This window comes from Aquarana catesbeiana, linkage group LG01 (genome assembly GCF_042186555.1).
Source record: "Aquarana catesbeiana isolate 2022-GZ linkage group LG01, ASM4218655v1, whole genome shotgun sequence".
Lineage (NCBI taxonomy): Eukaryota > Metazoa > Chordata > Amphibia > Anura > Ranidae > Aquarana > Aquarana catesbeiana.
This window is the reverse complement of record NC_133324.1, coordinates 239,499,987-239,516,891: the sequence shown is the minus strand read 5'-3', so window position 1 is coordinate 239,516,891 and position 16,905 is coordinate 239,499,987. Positions and strand designations below refer to the sequence as shown.

Here is a 16,905-nt window from a genome sequence, read left to right as displayed (position 1 = left end):
GCATTATCTTACTAGATTAATGGAATAGTAATAGCCACAAATGGGACAATATAATGAGAGTTCCTTCGGTTCTGGGAAGCAAATTTCTGTACATACTTAAAGGGGTTGTACACCCTCGTGTTTTTTCACCCTAGTGCATCCTATACATTAAGGTGAAAAAACACCTGGCAGTGACCGGCTCCCCAGCCCCCCGTACTTACCTGAGCCCCGTATTTCTGTCGGAAGAGATGCTCTCTCCACGGGGTTCCGGCTCTTGATTGGATAGATTGATAGCAGTGCAGCCATTGGCTCCCGCTGCTGTCAATCAAATCCAATGATGCGAGCGCCGGGCCGACTCCGGCATTCGTGTCTATGGACACAAATGCTGGACTCGGGAGCACGCTCGCAAGGTAACCCCCAGGGAGAGCGCTTCTCCTAGGGGGTTATCTGATGTTGGTAGGAGCCACGAGAGCTGCCGGGGGATGCCAGAACAGGAGGATCGGGGCCACTCTGTGCAAAACCCAAAAAGGAAAGTTGCTCTCTTCCTGCCATATTTGGACCTTGAGAGGGACAGCACCTTTTTTTCACAGGTACCCGTTCACACTTCTGATCAAATTTGGCTAGGTGATTCAAGTGAAAGTTCTCCTCCCCCTGCCCACAGACCTCTGTAACCCAGAAGGCTGCAGGACCATTCATAAATTTCAGCACGGCTTATGCGTGCGCAATGGGCAGCTGGCTCTGAAGCCACAAGGAGTCACAGCCAGCTGCCCTTAGTTAAGATTCCAGTGCTGGGACCCGAAGACCGGTGAGGACAGCGCTGGATCCCCGGACAGGTGAGTATCTGTTTATTAAAAAGCAGCAGGTCCAGTTTTTTTAGCTGTTGACCTTACATATTTTTAATTTAAATTTAAAAGAAATTACTGAAAGAAGATGGTGGGGTGAGATATGTAGCCACTGTCACCTTGAAAGAAATTCATGTAAGCCTTGAAATCCAAGCAGTATGTTTTTCACTTTCAATAAATTTTTATTGAGGTTTTTTTTCCAAAAGACAAAGCATAACTGTAACGACACCCTGAGTAGGAAAAAGGGTTAAAGCCGTTTAGGACATTCCATTTCTGAACACAAAGGCAGCTACCGAACACTCCAATCAGCCGAACAAGAAACCCATACAAATAATTCTTCCCCCCAAGTACAAGACAAGGCTCTGTACGTAGGGTCAAACAGGAATCGGACTCTTTATTAGAACCAAAATTTCAAGTCTTTATATACAGTTAAAGGGGAGATTCTCCCCTCCTGCTCATATTACTCTAACAATACAACTATAACCAGAAACCTAATTAACGTGAGCTAGTTTACTAAATCATTTACCCAGACTAGGTGACTCTGAGACATGACTTTTAGGATAGACTTGCCGTCTTTTAGCTCAGAAGACACAATCAACATTATCATAAGTATAACACATGACACCTTCACACAATAGCAGGAGCTAATTACAATTAACAATACAAACAGTGACCCCCTCCCCCCATCAGCCTTGTAGGCAAAAAACTATAGTATGAGTAGACTGTCCTGCTCCTACCCAATTCTAAAAGCCAATGTGATCAGCTCTCTCAACTAACATGTTGAGTTCAGAATCAAACAAACCAAGAATAGTCTTTACATATATCCTGGGAGATATTGTGTTTAAATATTACTGTCCCATTTTAAGTAATCCAATCATATTTTCAGGGTTCATTCTTTTCTTGGTCACCCTGCGCCCAACAATGACTCCCGTCACAATAACCTATACAGGTATATAATGTATCAGAAAGATTCCAGGATGACATCCTGCAAATGTCAAGGAAGGAGACGAGAACCTGGAATTGACCGTAAAGGTCAATGTTGTACAAAGAATTGTGAGTTGAGCCTAGCGGTAAGCTAAAAGATACACATAGATGTAAGGAATGTGTCTTACAAAAGAAGACAAACCTATGAACAGAGGCCTCTGCAGCAAGGGGGCCCAGGAAAGTAGAAATATGTGGGTACCCTGGCCAGAGCCCTGAGACTTAAAATAATGCGTAACCTGCTGCAGACATGGAAGGATGAGCATGTCGTATCCTCGGGGTCCATATTTTCTCCAAGCGTCTTCCAAGACAGCCCATGAGACCTAGGGCTCCTTCTACCAGGACAGGAAACCCCCACCAGATAAAAGGGCGGTCCTCCAGGCCCCATGTCAGTTATTAGTGTTTCCTCCGGACAGGGGGGAACATGTTCCTGGAACCTGGTCCCCTAGGTCTCATGAGCAGGGGCTCTGAATGGCTGTTTGGGGCATGTCCCTAACCTTTTTTCCTCTGCCAGAAGCAGCATCTCCGCTGGGGAAGTTGGCTGTGCTGCTGTCCCCTGTTTTCAGTGCCTGGAGAGGGCCAGGACCGGGGTGATGTTAGCTTCCATAGCGCGGTGCATTGCACTAATGGCTAAGGCAGAGCCACTATGTCCATTCCCCGCTGACAGCGTGGCTGATACATGCAGGGGAAAGAGGAAGTCGCGGCGCTCGAGGGGGCGGAGCTACTGTGCTCCAAGCTGGCCCACAGGTAATACCTAGAGAGGTCACTTCCGGGGCATATGATGTAATCATCGGGCGACGAAGACGCCGGTTCCAGTCTTCATAACGGTGCAGAAAGGGGACGCTGGCTGCTGGTGTTTTTTGGTGAAAGCAGCGAGGCTGTGGATGACCAAGAGGGGCAGGATGGATCCTTCGGCAGTACCTGCACAGGCAGTGGATGCGGTCCCCAACACCAGCACCTCGCAGTTAAGCCTGGGGTGTTTTGTCACCCTCTTGCTATCCCTGTGAGTGTTCCCTCCCCCCTCTGTAGTAGTGGGTGTAAAGGGACACATTTCCTTCCTCCTGCACGAGGTGTTACGGAGTGATTGGGTGGCTGATAGTTTCATTATGGGTCATTTATTTTGTCTTGCAGACCAAGACCCAGGACAAGGCCCAAGTGCAGCCACCAAAAAAGAAATGTGCGGTTTGCGCAAACAAATTGAGCTCTTCATGGAGCAAAGAAGTTTGCCGCACCTGTATAGAAGGCCTAGTAAAGAATGACCCGGTAGCCTCCTGTCAGAAAATGCTGACTTCTGTCAGAGATGAGCTTGCGTCTACCTGTAGCTCATTTAAAACGCTAATTGACAAGCTTCAGGCTCCAGCTGAGGGTCTGTATTCAATTAGGGCTTCAGTCAGTAGCACTCCACAGCAGGCGGAGAGTGAAGACTCGGAAACTGATATCAGATCTACCCATTCTTCTCCGGATGAGTCAGGGTCAGATGAATCAGGGCTCAAGGTTTATCTTTAGAGGATGTTAATGACTTATTAAAGGCTATCTATACTACACTTGCATTGAAAGAGGAGGCGGTTCAATTATCCAAACATGATCTTATGTGTAAGGATTTGCACAAGAAGAAGTCTAGAGTTTTTCCAGTACATAGTTCTCCCTGATTGATACTATCATACTGTAGTGAGAAAATCCTTTTCTGGTAACCTAAGAAGGAGGTTTCCTTTTGATGAGGACTCAGCGCAGCCATGAAACAAAAATCCTAAGTTGCACGCACCTCTTTCAAAGGTTTCAAAAAACTCGGACCTAGCATTTGACGATATGGGCACGCTTAAGGATCCGATGGACAAAAGAGGGGATATCCTTCTCCACAGAGCTGGGACTCAGCTGTTGGGAATCTTAAACCAGCTCTGGCCTCCACATGTGTAGCCAGAAATCTGGAAGTATGGTTGACACAAATTCAAACACATTTGTTGGCTGGTACTTCTAGAGAGCAGATTTTGAAGTCTTTCCCTCTCCTTTTTCGTGCAGTAGGATTTTTTGCTGATTCTTCCGCTGAGTCGATAAGAATGACAGCCAGGACTTCGGCCTTAGTGAATTTGACCAGAAGAAGCCTATGGCTTAAAATCTGGTCAGGTGATTCAGCCTCCAAGTTGCGCCTTTGTGGGCTTCCCCTTACGGGTGATCATCTTTTTGGCCCAGGACTGCAGGAGGCACTGGAACGCACAGCTGATAGGAAAAAGGCGTTTCCAGAGAAAAATAAAAACCTGACAGCCAGAAAGTTTTTCTGTAGCCAAGGTAGGCAGCAAGGTCCTAGAGAAAAGGACAACAGGCCCAAAAAACATTGGACAGGGCACAAAGGCAGAGGTAAAGGGGGGGGGTCTTGTTTAATCCTCCTCAACAACCCACCAAACCACAGTGACTAGTGTCCCCCAGTGGGAGGAAGATTGAGGGCCTTTCTCCCACAATGGGCAGCAGTCACTTTAAGTCCCTTCATCCTGGACCTAGTGACCAATGGGTACAGGCTGGAATTTTCTCGCCAGAGCGGTTATTGGTCACCTTTCCTCCCTGAGGATCGAGAGAAAGCGAAGGCTCTGGGTCTCCAAATTGGAGACTTATTAGATCAAAAAGTCCTTATCCCTGTTCCCTGGCCAGACCAGGGCAAGGAGTTTTATTCCCATATATTTGTCATCAAAAAGCCGTTAGGGAAGTATCAGCTTAACCTGAACCTCCGGTCTCTAAACCATTCAATCAGATACAAGCATTTCCATATGGAGACTGTATTCACAATCAAAAACCTGCTTTACACAAGCTGCTTCATGGCCACTTTGGATTTGAGGGATGCTTACCTTCACATCCCTATCCATCCATCCTTCCAGAGATTCTTGAGATTAGCAGTCAAGATGGGAACAGAGACTCGGCACTTTCAATTTCAAGCCCTCCCCTTCTGTCTGTCCTCAGCCCCACGCATTTTTACAAAGGTGTTGGGGGAGGCGCTGGCTCCACTAAGATTAAAGGTGATAACTATTATCCCTTACCTGGACGACCTCCTTGTAATGGCAGAATGATACCAAAGGTTATTAGTGGATCTCCAGACAGTACATGACTTCCTACAGTCCCTAGGCTGGTTAATAAATGTAGAAAAGTTGTCCTTAATTCCGGCCCAGAAAGTGACATATCTGGGATACGATTTTTGCTCGGTAGACCAAAAAGTTTTTCTTCCACAGGAGAAGATTACAAAAATGATCCAAACTATGTCAGCGTTACAGACCAACCAGTTAGTCTCGCTGAGACAGGTTTTGAGAGCAGTGTGTCTGAAAGCTCATGCTTTCCCGCAGTATCATGGGCAAGATTTCATCAACATCCGTTACAACTGTTTCTATTAAAGAACTGGGACAGAGACGCAAAGTCCCTGGAATCAAGGGTCTGGATACCCACCAGGGTAAAGAGAAGCTTGTGGTGGTGGAGGACAAACCTGAACCTAACAAGAGGTCTCCCATGGTCCATTCCTATATCCCAAAGGATCACGACGGATGCGAGTTCCTGGGGATGGGGGCCCACCTCAGCAACGCAGTGGCACAAGGAGAGTGGATGAAGCACTTGCTTCCCTCGAGGACCAATCGGAGAGAGCTTCTAGCAGTTCAGAGAGCCTTGCAGTCATTTCAGACGGAAATCGAGGGTCACAATCTCCAAATTCTTTCCGACAATGTCGCGACAGTCGCGTACCTCAACAAACAGGGAGGCACGAGGAGCTGGATACTTTAATCTATTGCCCAGGAGATTTAATCATGGGCAGAAGGGAATCTAGCTTCAATTAAAGCCGTGCACCTGAAAGGGACACAAAATTGTCTGGCAGATTATCTCAGCTGCTACGGGTAGATCGGGACGACTGGTCCCCTCATTCCGAAGTCTTTGTGGATCTCACGAATAGATGGGGATGTCCTGAAGCGAACCTGTTTGCAAATCAGAACAACCGCAAAACAGAGAAGTTCTTTTCCTTGAACCCAGCAGATCAATCATTGGGGATCGACGCTCTGGCGAATTCGTGGCCATTCGGCCTCTGTTACGCCTTCCCGCCGATCAGACTTATTCCGGAAGACCTCCGAAAGTTTCTTCTAGAAGAAACAGATCTCATCCTAATCGCCCCTTTCTGGTCCAAGAGGCCATGGTTTTCCCTGCTACAGACTCTGGTCTCGGAGCCCAGTGTCACACCCACAGTTGGTTTCCTTAAGCTTGACGGCTTGGTATCTGAAGAAAAGATACTGAGCGCCCAGGGGTTCTCTGACAAAGTAGTCAAGACTCTGGTAAATTGCAGAAAACCAGTCACCAGAGCCATATATTCCAAGGTTTGGAAAAGATTTAACTGGTTATCTGAAAATCAGAGATTAACTCATGATATTCCTTCAATTTTGGAATTTTTTCAAGAGGGTGTCGACAAAGGTCTTTCTGTTAGTACCTTAAAGGTACAGGTGGCAGCTATCAGTGTTTTCCTCCAGTTTTCTCTCTTGGAAAATCCCACTATAGCCAGATTTTTCAAATCAATTTCTAGGGCCAGGCCAGTAGTGGTGAGAAGTGGTCCAACTTGGGACCTGTCCCTGGTTCTTCAAATTCTGGTTGAATTTCCTTTTGAGCCTCTCGAGGATATTTCAGTTAAGTTACTTACTTTAAAAAAATTTTTCTTGTAGCTGTTCCCTCAGCTCGTAGGGTAAGTAAGTTGCAGGCCCTATCAGTGAGGGAGCCTTTCCTCACAATTTTTGAGGATTGAGTTGTTTTAAGAACTGATCCAGGTTTTTGCCTAAGGTGGCCAGTGCATTCCACAGATCTCAGGACATTGTACTGCCAACCTTTTGTAGTTCGCCACAGGGCGACGGGCGACCAAGAAAGAAAGTTTTGTTTTTTAGACGTGAGAAGGTTTCTCCTCATCTATCTTGAGGTCACCAAGACTTTTAGGAAAACTGATGCCTTGTTTGTCCTCTTTTTTTCAGGAGCACACAAGGGAAATGGTGCATCTAAAGCAAGCTACCTCTGAAACTTACAAAATTAGGGAAGTTCCTCTGCCTTTTGTTACTGCGCACTCAACTAGAGCCTACTCTACGTCTTGGGCTGAGAGGGCTGGTGCCTCACCGGAACAAATTTGCAAGGCTGCCACATGGTCCAGTTTTTCGACCTTCATTAAACATTATCACCTGGCTCTCCTATCTGCTCAGGAGCAGGCGTTTGGTCGTAAGGTCAGTTGTCCCTCCCTAGACTGGTAAGTTCTGGAAGACACTTGGAGAAAAGCTGAGTTAGATTTACTGGTAACTCCTTTTCTGAGAGTCTTCCAGGACAGCCGGATTCCCACCCGGTTTTGTCTGAAGTTATGTGTATTATGCATATGTTTTGCAGGGATGTCCCTTGGTTCTTGAGAAGACTGACATGGGGCCTAGAGGACCACCCTTTTATCTGGTGGGGGTAACGTGTTTCCTGTCTTGGTAGGAGGAGCCCTAGGTCTCATGGGCTGTCCTGGAAGACTCACAGAAAAGGAGTTACCGGTAAGTCTAACTCAGCTTTTTTCAGAATCCAACAGTATGGGGGTCATTTACGATAGCACGAATATGCGTTTGCACTGTACATGATAATAGCATCCAATTAAGACTTGAACTGCGTGGACATGCAAATGGAAAACCGTGCTATTGCCGGCGAACATGCCTGTCAAATCGGCATATGCGGGAATAGTTGAAGTTAATGGGTCTTGACCCTGCAAAATCAAAAGTCCTCATTGAAGGCTTGTGTGAAAGTTATTTGCCATAAAAAGTGTATGGTGACCTGGGTCCTGCCCCGGGGGACATGAATCAATGCAAAAAAAGTTTTTAAACAATATTTTTTAACCACTTCAGCCTCGGAAGAATTTACCCCCTTTCTGACCAGAGCACATTTTGCGATTCGGAACTGCGTTGTTTTAACTGACAATTTCGCGGTCGTGCGACGTGGCTCCCAAACAAAATTGATGTCCTTTTTTTCCCACAAATAGAGATTTCTTTTGGTGGTATTTGATCACCTCTGCAGTTTTTATTTTTTGCGCTATAAACAAAAAAAAAAAAAGAGTGCCAATTTTGAAAAAAAAAGCAATATTTTTTACTTTTTGCTATAATAAATATCCCCAAAAAAATATATAAAAAAACATTTTTTTTTCCCTCAGTTTAGGCTGATGCGATTTTTTTTTTTAACAAAAATATGTAGAAGAATACGTAATAAGCGTTTATTGATTGGTTTGCGCAAAAGTTATAGCATCTACAAAATAGGGGATAGTTTTATTGCATTTTTAATAATAATTTTTTTTTTTTACTAGTAATGGCGGCGGCCTGTGATTTTTATCATGACTGCGACATTATGGCGGACAGATCGGACACTTTTGGCGCTATTTTGGGACCATTCACATATATACAGCGATCAGTGCGATTAAAAATGCACTGATTACTGTGTAAATGTGACTGGCAGTAAAGGTGTTAACCAGGAGGGGTTGCTGCAGTTGTTAAGTGTGTCCTAGGGATGTGTTCTAACTGTAGGGGGAGTGGTCTAGCAGTGACACATCACTGATCACCGCTCCCAATTACAGGGAGCTGTGATCAGTGACAGTGTCACTAGGCAGAACGGGGAAATGCTTGTTTACATCGGCATTTCCCCGTTCTTCCTCTCCGTGAGACGATCGCGGGTATGCCCAAGGGGCCCGTGGTCGGACTCACGGAGCTTGCGGCGGGCCTGCTATGCAAGCCTCGCGAGATCACGTACATTAATGTGATTTTGCACAGCGGAGCCAACCTGCCGCAGTAAAACTGCGGCAGCTGATCCGCAAGCGGTTACCGGAGCAGTGATTTTAACCACTTAAGGACCGAGCCTCTTTTTGAGATTTGTTTAAAAGTTAACAGATTTTTATGCTAGAAAATTACTTAGAAAAAAAAAAAAAAAGTATAATGTTTGGGGGTTCTAACACCCTAGAGAATAAAATGGCGGTCGTTGCAATACTTTGTCACACCGTATTTGCGCAGCGGTCTTACAAGCCCACTTTTTTTTGGAAAAACCATATCTATTTGTAACCCAATATACACACTGCAAAGAAAAACTCAGGCCTTTTCTTAGGCCAAACACCTGCATATGCAGGCCTTTAAAATAACCTAGCTAGGACTGCTCACCCACTCAGTAAAAGGACACACCCACCAGTGTAATTGATTCTGTCTCTTCATGTAGGCCTCAAGTACTCACACCTGTTCATTAGGAATACACACTCTTTACAAATGAAAAAAATGCCTCAGCATTGATATCTGTGCAGAGTAAAGCTCAACATAACACCTGTCCAAGGTTCTGCCCATGATCAGTGATCCCAAAAATCTCCAAATCAAACTTGTATGACGTTGGGCATGTGGAGGGTCCAAAATGGGAAATGACAACTTTGTGAGGGGGCACTTCACACAAATTGGTGACAAAGAGCATTCGTCATTAGCATACAAAATTAAAATGTGTGCAGCATCACACCAGACTTGGACATCCATATCTGTACCAAAACACCCCAGTTCTAGATTTGGTGAAAACCCATGCTTGCTTGATTTATGTTATTTCTTGGGGTTCCATTATGTGAAACCCATCAAAAATGTTAGTACTGGTGGAAAAGAAACTCTAACACTACAGCACGCAAACCGCTAGCAGGATTGGGATTCTAACTCAGAGCTGCTAAGCAGAAGTGCTAGCCTATAAGCCACTGTGCTGCCACACGTTTTTAGGCTGCATCGCTGTGGTGTAAAACAGTCCTGTCCCAGGGGTGCAAGAAGTTAATCAATACAGATGTACTGTGCAGAGCCAGAGAGCAACCGTTTCTGGCATATGCCATCCGTTTTGAAGGCTGATTACTGTCAGCATGCTGAGAGCTAAACAGCTGTCATTTTTGTGTTTTTGGCTCGCTAAGAGGCTGTAATTCATTCTGGTGGGGAAATGTTAAGGCGAATGAGAGTCCTTGCCCATGGAAAGCATGACAATTTGCAATGGTGGTGGAACCCTCCTACATATAAATACTACATTTAGACATAATTTATGTAAGGACCCGAGTCAGGAGTTATGTTTAACATAGGGAGAACAGACAACTTCTCTACATGAAGTGGCATGTTTGGGATTCAAACCCAGAACTTAAGTGCTGCTAGGCAGAAGTGCTAATCTGTGAGCCACTGTGCTACCACATGTGGAACCCTTCTATGCATAAATACTGAATTTCTTTGGACATATAGGTAATGGAATTACAATAGTCAGGAGTAATTATTCTTGATTCATTCTGTGAGTTTTGGTGGCTCTTAGTGTGTGAGTGAAGAATTGTGATGTTACCCTCTGATTATTGGGAATTATATTTTTATGTCTGTTGGTACACATCACATTTTTTGGGCTCAAATTAGGATCTTTTGGAAATAATAAACACAAAATTGTGACTCAATTTGCATCAGCAATGGTATTGTTTGTGGTTTGTAAAGACACCTGTGTGAGTTTGGGTAAAAATTGTTGTGAAATGGACAGCAACAAGCGAAAGCGACAGAGAAAAATATATATTTTACCAAAAACCTTATACATTCTAGAATTCTTAAAATGAAAATAGATGAAGCAACATTGTTTCAAGGACAATTTCTTTGAGAGGAAGATACATTTACCTCAACATGAAAAGTATTTATTTGGTGAAGTTACAATTATACCATTAGAATCAATGGCTGAAACTAGCTTTGGGCTACACAACTCATTTTCACTTCCAAAAACACTTTTGGCAGTGCTAATTTTGGCATTTACTATGGCTCCCTGTAAAAAAGCCATGGGAGTTAAAATAAGTAGTTTGCATGTCTAAGCATGCTCAGTTGTGCTGTCACCTAGTTAAAGAGACAGGGAATTTCTCTCTTCTCAGACTTTTAAAGATATTTCAGTGTAGAAATCACTTTTCCACACGCTTTAAAAGCAGATCATCTTTAACCGGTTCAATACAGGGCATTTTCACCCCCTTCCTTCCCAGGCCAATTTTTAGTCTTCAGCGCTGTCGCACTTAAAACAACAATTGCACAGTCGTGCAACGTTGTACCCAAAAAAAATTTACGTCCTTTTTTCCCCACAAATAGAGCTTTCTTTTGGTGGTATTTGATTGCCTCTGCGGTTTTTATTTTTTGCGCTATAAGCAAAAGAAGAGCGACAATTTTGAAAAAAAAAACAATATTTTTTACTTTTTGCTATAATAAAATATCCCAATTTTTTTTTTTAAAAAACAAATTTTTTCCTCAATTTCGGCCGATACGTATTCTTCTACATATTTTTGGTAAAAAAAAAAAAAAAAAAAAAAAAAAAAAAGCGTAGATTGGTTTGTGCAAAAAAGCGTCTACAAAATACGGGATAGATTTATGGCATTTTTAAAAAAAATATATTTATTTTTTTAGCGGCGATTGCGATTTTTTTTCGTGACTGCGACATTATGGCGGACACATCAGACACTTTTGACACATTTTTGGGACCATTCACATTTATACAGCGATCAATGCTATAAAATTGCATTGATTACTGTATAAATGTGACAGGCAGTGAAGGGGTTAACCACTAGGGGGAGGGGTTAATATGTTTCCTAGGGAATGATTCTAACTGTAGGGGGAGGGGACGCACAAGGGGAGGAGACTGATCAGTGTTCCACCGTTGTGGGAACACAGATCGCTCTCCTCTGAGCTGACAGGACATGGATCTGTGTGTTTACACACACAGATCCACGGTCCGGCCCGGTTAACGGGCAATCGCGGGTGCCCGGCGGACATCGCGGCCGCCGGGCACACGCACCGGGTCCCGAGCAGCGCGGCGGGCGCGCGCGCCCCCTAGACGGCCGGGAATCCCAGGACGTCATATGACGCCCACCCAGGATGGGAGATCCCATCTGTGGACGTCTTATGACTATGGCTGGGTAGGGAAGTGGTTAAACAATATACCACATATTTCTGTACCATTTAGGTGGCATATTCGTGCTATAGTAAATGACTCCCATATTTTTTCATAGTGGTAGGAATCCTACACCAACACAGGAAAAAAAAAAAAAAAAAAAAAAAAAAAAAAAACACACACACACACACACACACACACAACCTCCATGAAGACATATCCAGGGTCTGCCAATTTTATTTTTTGCCCAAGCAAGAGTTTGGCTTAGCCTAGGTTCACACTGAATGCAGGTTTGAAATCGTGCGGGTTCAACTGAACTCATTACTGTACCCTGAAACAGTTTTTTTGTATTTGTAACTCTGGCCCACACCTTTGGAGGTTGCCCACAGATTGAGCAGTTTTTGATCAGGAGGTAATGGTGAATATAAAGGAAAACAAAACTATGCAAAATGGTGAGTGTGCGCTTCAATTTAGCACTATTTTTTTCCCTTTGTTCTAATATGTATAAAAAAAGAAAAAATGGAATGGGTAACCCCAAGCGATTCCCCCGAATGGTCCATAACAAGTGACCGTTTGGGCTCGATAAGAATTCGGTACGCTTCTCGTTGAAAAAGTTCAATTGATTGATCTCCTGACTTTCTACATGTCTAACTTGTATTTACTGTTTTTTTGCCTAGATCATTTAGATTCTTATACCGTTACTTGTCTTTGTATTAATGACAAGTTCAACTGGAGCTGTCTTCTGCTGGTTAAATACTTGGAAGAAAAAAAAAGTGAAAACGGCAATCCTATACAATGAACTGTTTTAGCAAAAAGCTCACATATGAATCTGGATTTTTCTAATGAAGATATTTGTATACATTTAGCTTTTAAAAAGTATCTATGTAGGCAAAATTTTATTTTGGTAGAGTGGAGAGGCATTTGAATCTCAAGTTTGATTTCTGTGTTCACATTGGGCGATTCACACCTTTATTTGTACTGGTATCCATTGTCACTGAGAAAAAAACAATGTGAGCAGCAAATCCAAGGTTTTAGAATTATTTCAAGGTAAAAAAGAAAAAGTGGAAATCTTCCAGGGACAGCTGTCTAGGGCTTCATGTACACGGGACGTTTTTACAACCTCTCCTGAACTATTTAACTTGACAGATAGTAACCCACGTTTAAAACTATTATTTTTTTTTTTTAAATAGCCAAAATGAAAAACACCTGTAAAAAAGAGAGTTACTGCATTTAGCGCTGAAATGCCTCTGAACTCAGCTTCTGAACCCATCTTTTTGCGTTCCAAAAAAGCCTCTGAACTCAACTGCCTAGAAACGACCCTGTGTACATGTACTGATAAGATAACAGAGGAGAGTTCCGGAGCAGTTGAAAAAAATGCCCAATTGCTCCCTAAAAACGTCTGTTTAGCAGCAGTGTACATGAGGCCTAAGAGGGGAACTTTCCTCAATTTGGGAGATTTCCTCTAACTTCCTGTTGAGTCTCTGGGACTGGAAGTGAAAACCACAACCTGACAGATTTAAACATTCCCAAAATGAAAAACATTTGGCTATAAATACACTGATACTTTGGATTCTGCAATGAGCATGTATATTTGTTTAATACATGTTATGCCCCGTACACACGGTCGGATTTTCCGACGGAAAATGTGTGATAGGACCTTGTTGTCGGAAATTCTGACCGTGTGTAGGCTCCATCACACATTTTCCATCGGATTTTCCGACACACAAAGTTTGAGAGCAGGATATAAAATTTTCCGACAACAAAATCCGTTGTCGGAAATTCCGATCGTGTGTACACAAATCCGACGTACAAAGTGCCACGCATGCTCAAAATAAATAAAGAGATGAAAGCTATTGGCCACTGCCCCGTTTATAGTCCCGACATACGCGTTTTACGTCACTGCGTTTAGAACGATCGGATTTTCCGACAACTTTGTGTGACCAAGTGTATGCAAGACAAGTTTGAGCCAACATCCGTCGGAAAAAATCCTAGGATTTTGTTGTCGGAATGTCCGAACAAAGTCCGACCGTGTGTACGGGGCATTAGAGTGCCTGCACACAACGTGCAGAGTGGTGTAAATCCAGAAATTAATCTCCCTTGTTTATCATAACTTGGACTAACATATTTAGCACTGTCATTCTGTATATGCACCTTCTGTTTTAGAAATGTACCTTGATCATGTTTTGTTTATGCTTTCAGGTATCAGTTTTCTTGCCTACAAGAAGGTACACCACTGTTATGCCATTGTCTATATGGAAACATTAGGACTGCAAACAACTGTGGATCATTTCTAAAATTTTTATTAGAAACAGACATTTTGGTGGCTGGCCCATCAAGCCTTTATTTTAGATAAAGAATATTTGATTATGAAAGTGTGTACAAAATCATTTTTTAAAATGTACATATTTATATTCTGAAAAATTAAACAATATAAAATCAAGCATAATTTTCATTTTACATGTTTCATATTAAAGACACAACAGCTACAGACAACCTTCAGAATAGGTGCTCTTAAAGCATTTGTTTTCTTCAGGGTATGTTGGACTCATAGGGTTCAGGGAAAATATTATTTTGCTGCAATACTTTCTGAAGTCTTCCAATTTCTTGCTCCTGCAGAGTAAAGAAAGTGTTTCAGCTCTGGTAACAGTTGTGAACATTACAAAGGCTAAGTATAGTCACTTGATCGGATTCAAAATGTTGGATTCTTGTAATGGTAGATTGTTCATCAAAAGAATATGCGTCACGCGTTGGTGCCATTTTATAGGATTAGTAACGGGTCCATCAGCAGCTAATCACAGAAGCTGGGGCACAGCACCTTCAGTGCAAGCACTGTAGATTCCCATTCAGTATAATAGCCTGTATCTGCTTGACTCTAATGAGAAGAGGAGGGGGGGGGGGGTGCTATAAAAACTGGGATGACTAAGCTGCACTTCTTAATAATAATAAAATAAAAAAAGTATTTCACATTGTAATCTAATGTTTGCTATATAACCCATTTAGGCCTCATTTACACAGATCTGTACACCTGTGCAAAAGGCCATCTTCAGCCCTTAGCACAGGCATTTAATGCAGCGGTGTGCAGGCAGCCCATTGAAATCAAATAAGTGGCTGGATGCACTGACCTCCATGTGCACCCTGGAGCACACATCTGTGCAGGTCTGATGCATGGATCAGGACGCAGACATACCTGCGTTCTGATCTGTGCATTGGAGGTCCATGCAACCAGCCACCCGTCATTGATTTTAACAGGCTGCCTTCACGGAACACATGTGCATCCAGGGTGGCTGAAGATGCCCTTTTGCACTGGCATATGGATTGGTTTGCTCATGTGAATGAGGTCTTGACTAGGCACTTCAGAATATTCTTCACAACTGGCTACGCTGGATCTGATTCAAATTCCCTTGCTGGGATGGATTCCCAGTCTTTCTATACTTAAAGGAAAAAGTAAAGTGACATTAAACTCTGGGGGGGGGGGGGGGGGAATCTACTCTTAACTCAAAGTACCTTCTATTGTTCTCAGCTTCCTCTAGATTGTTTTTTTTCCACTGCTGTGATGTAAATTCCTGTTTAGAGGGTGGCTACATTTGTTTTCCATGGTCCCACTGCATACAGGAATGTAGCCACCCTCCCACGATAGACTAGGAACTATGGGATTTGTAGAAAAAGATTACAGGACCATTAAGCAGCAGATTACATGGACAGACTCTGAACCAGGATTACATTGCACAGAACACCACTTAGGAGTTGATTTACTAAAGGCAAAAAGACAGCAATTTGCAGAGGGCGACTGCACTTTGCAAAGTGCACAGTCTATTTGCCTTTAGTAAATCAACCCCTTAGACTCTTGTAAATGTCTGCTATAGTCCTAATAGCACCAGTGACCGGTTTGTTTATCAGATCAAGTTTAAAGCCTAAACTCTGTGCCTTATGCCTCTTGAAATATGAGCTCTTTCCAACTTGGAATATTGGAATCGCTCTGTGTGTGCCAAGGAGCAACAGAAACAGTCAAGTATTTATGAAATGCTTCCATAAAAGCTCTCAATGCACAAATACAGCTGCGTATTGTATACTTCCAACACAAGTAAAAGATAAGGAGGTGATCAATGTGCTACACAAAATATGCAAATAGACTGCCATGGCTGACAGCATGATAGCAGTGTCACAAACCTCTCTAAACTATCATTTTATAGATTTGTGGGAAGGTATAGAGGGTGCATGGGTTTTGTTCATGGGGAAAAATCATCATAGAACTATCAGTCAGTGCATATATCCTTCATGGTTGTTAAATACACCAGTGGTTATATTTTGAGGAAGAGGGCCAGGTTCTTTGAGTGGGTCTTCAACTTCTACAATGGTGCCATGGAGAGAGTGTACGGACTTGCCACATTACTTTGTGCCAGGGCATGTACACAGTCAAGGATATGAAAGCTTTACATGGGTAAAAAAACTGCACAGAAAAATAGTAGATCTAGCTTTATGCCGATTGCTCGATCTACCATTTCTTTAAAGATTTATTGCATAGGAGTTTGCAGACTCTTCTAAATAAAATCTCCTTTGTGCTGGCAGGCCCTGCCCTACAGCTGGCAGCCACCTTAACATGTAGAGCAACAAGTGTAGTTAGCCACAGGGTGATATACAGGTCCAGGGCCACGGTCCATTCCTACGGCTCCCAGACTCTGAAGACCTCTTTAAGGGGGTATGTTCACTGTGATGGGAAAATGGAGGATTACATGCACTTGAGTAGGAGCACATGATACAAACAGCGACGAGTCTGCCACAGACCCTTATGTTCCTCATGTTGATATTGGTTCCCTCATTTGGGGACAAGGTGTAACATGGATACTGCTCCAGCCCTATTTTCCGAGCTCCCCTCCAGACATGCAACATGCAATCTGTATCCATCAGCCGCAAGCACCCTTCTGCCTTGCCTCTCCCCCAACTATAATTTTAGCCCAAGACCAGAATTGCTTGACACCCGTTATGGCACAACCCAAGGGGATGGGACATTCTGGCGGACCTGCCTCAAGATTATTTTTCTCCACCACAATTTAGGCAAGTTAACTTCTTTACCCTCTCCCCAAATGTTGGCTATCGCACATTGATCAAGATAGGGTGTTCTAGTCTTTGGGTAGATACGTCTAGTGCTACACAGCCCCAATATGTTAAAAAAAGGGCCTTTTCTATAAAGCCCTTTCCTACTTGGAAT

At 43.3% G+C, this 16,905-nt stretch overlaps 2 protein-coding genes across 5 annotated transcripts in view; one reads left to right on the top strand and one right to left on the bottom strand.

The window, feature by feature from the left end:
* Positions 1 to 14,145, top strand: part of TCTN1 (tectonic family member 1) — a 172,400-nt gene extending 158,255 nt beyond the window's left edge. Inside the window, exon 15 of one of the 3 annotated variants that reach the window (XM_073626319.1) lies at positions 13,899 to 14,145. The gene's annotated coding sequence lies outside the window, so the exon portion shown is untranslated. Of the gene's footprint in view, positions 1 to 6,772; positions 11,898 to 12,376 lie in introns of those variants that run through there. The other 2 variants (XM_073626311.1, XM_073626327.1) reach the window with 2 other exon arrangements.
* The window catches only part of HVCN1 (hydrogen voltage gated channel 1), a 73,167-nt gene continuing 70,245 nt past the window's right edge, over positions 13,984 to 16,905 (bottom strand). For both annotated transcript variants that reach the window (XM_073626340.1, XM_073626348.1), the window contains exon 6: positions 13,984 to 14,309. In XM_073626340.1, the coding sequence (XP_073482441.1) occupies positions 14,229 to 14,309 (81 nt within the window). In that variant the 3' untranslated portion in view covers positions 13,984 to 14,228. The remainder of the gene's footprint in view (positions 14,310 to 16,905) is intronic.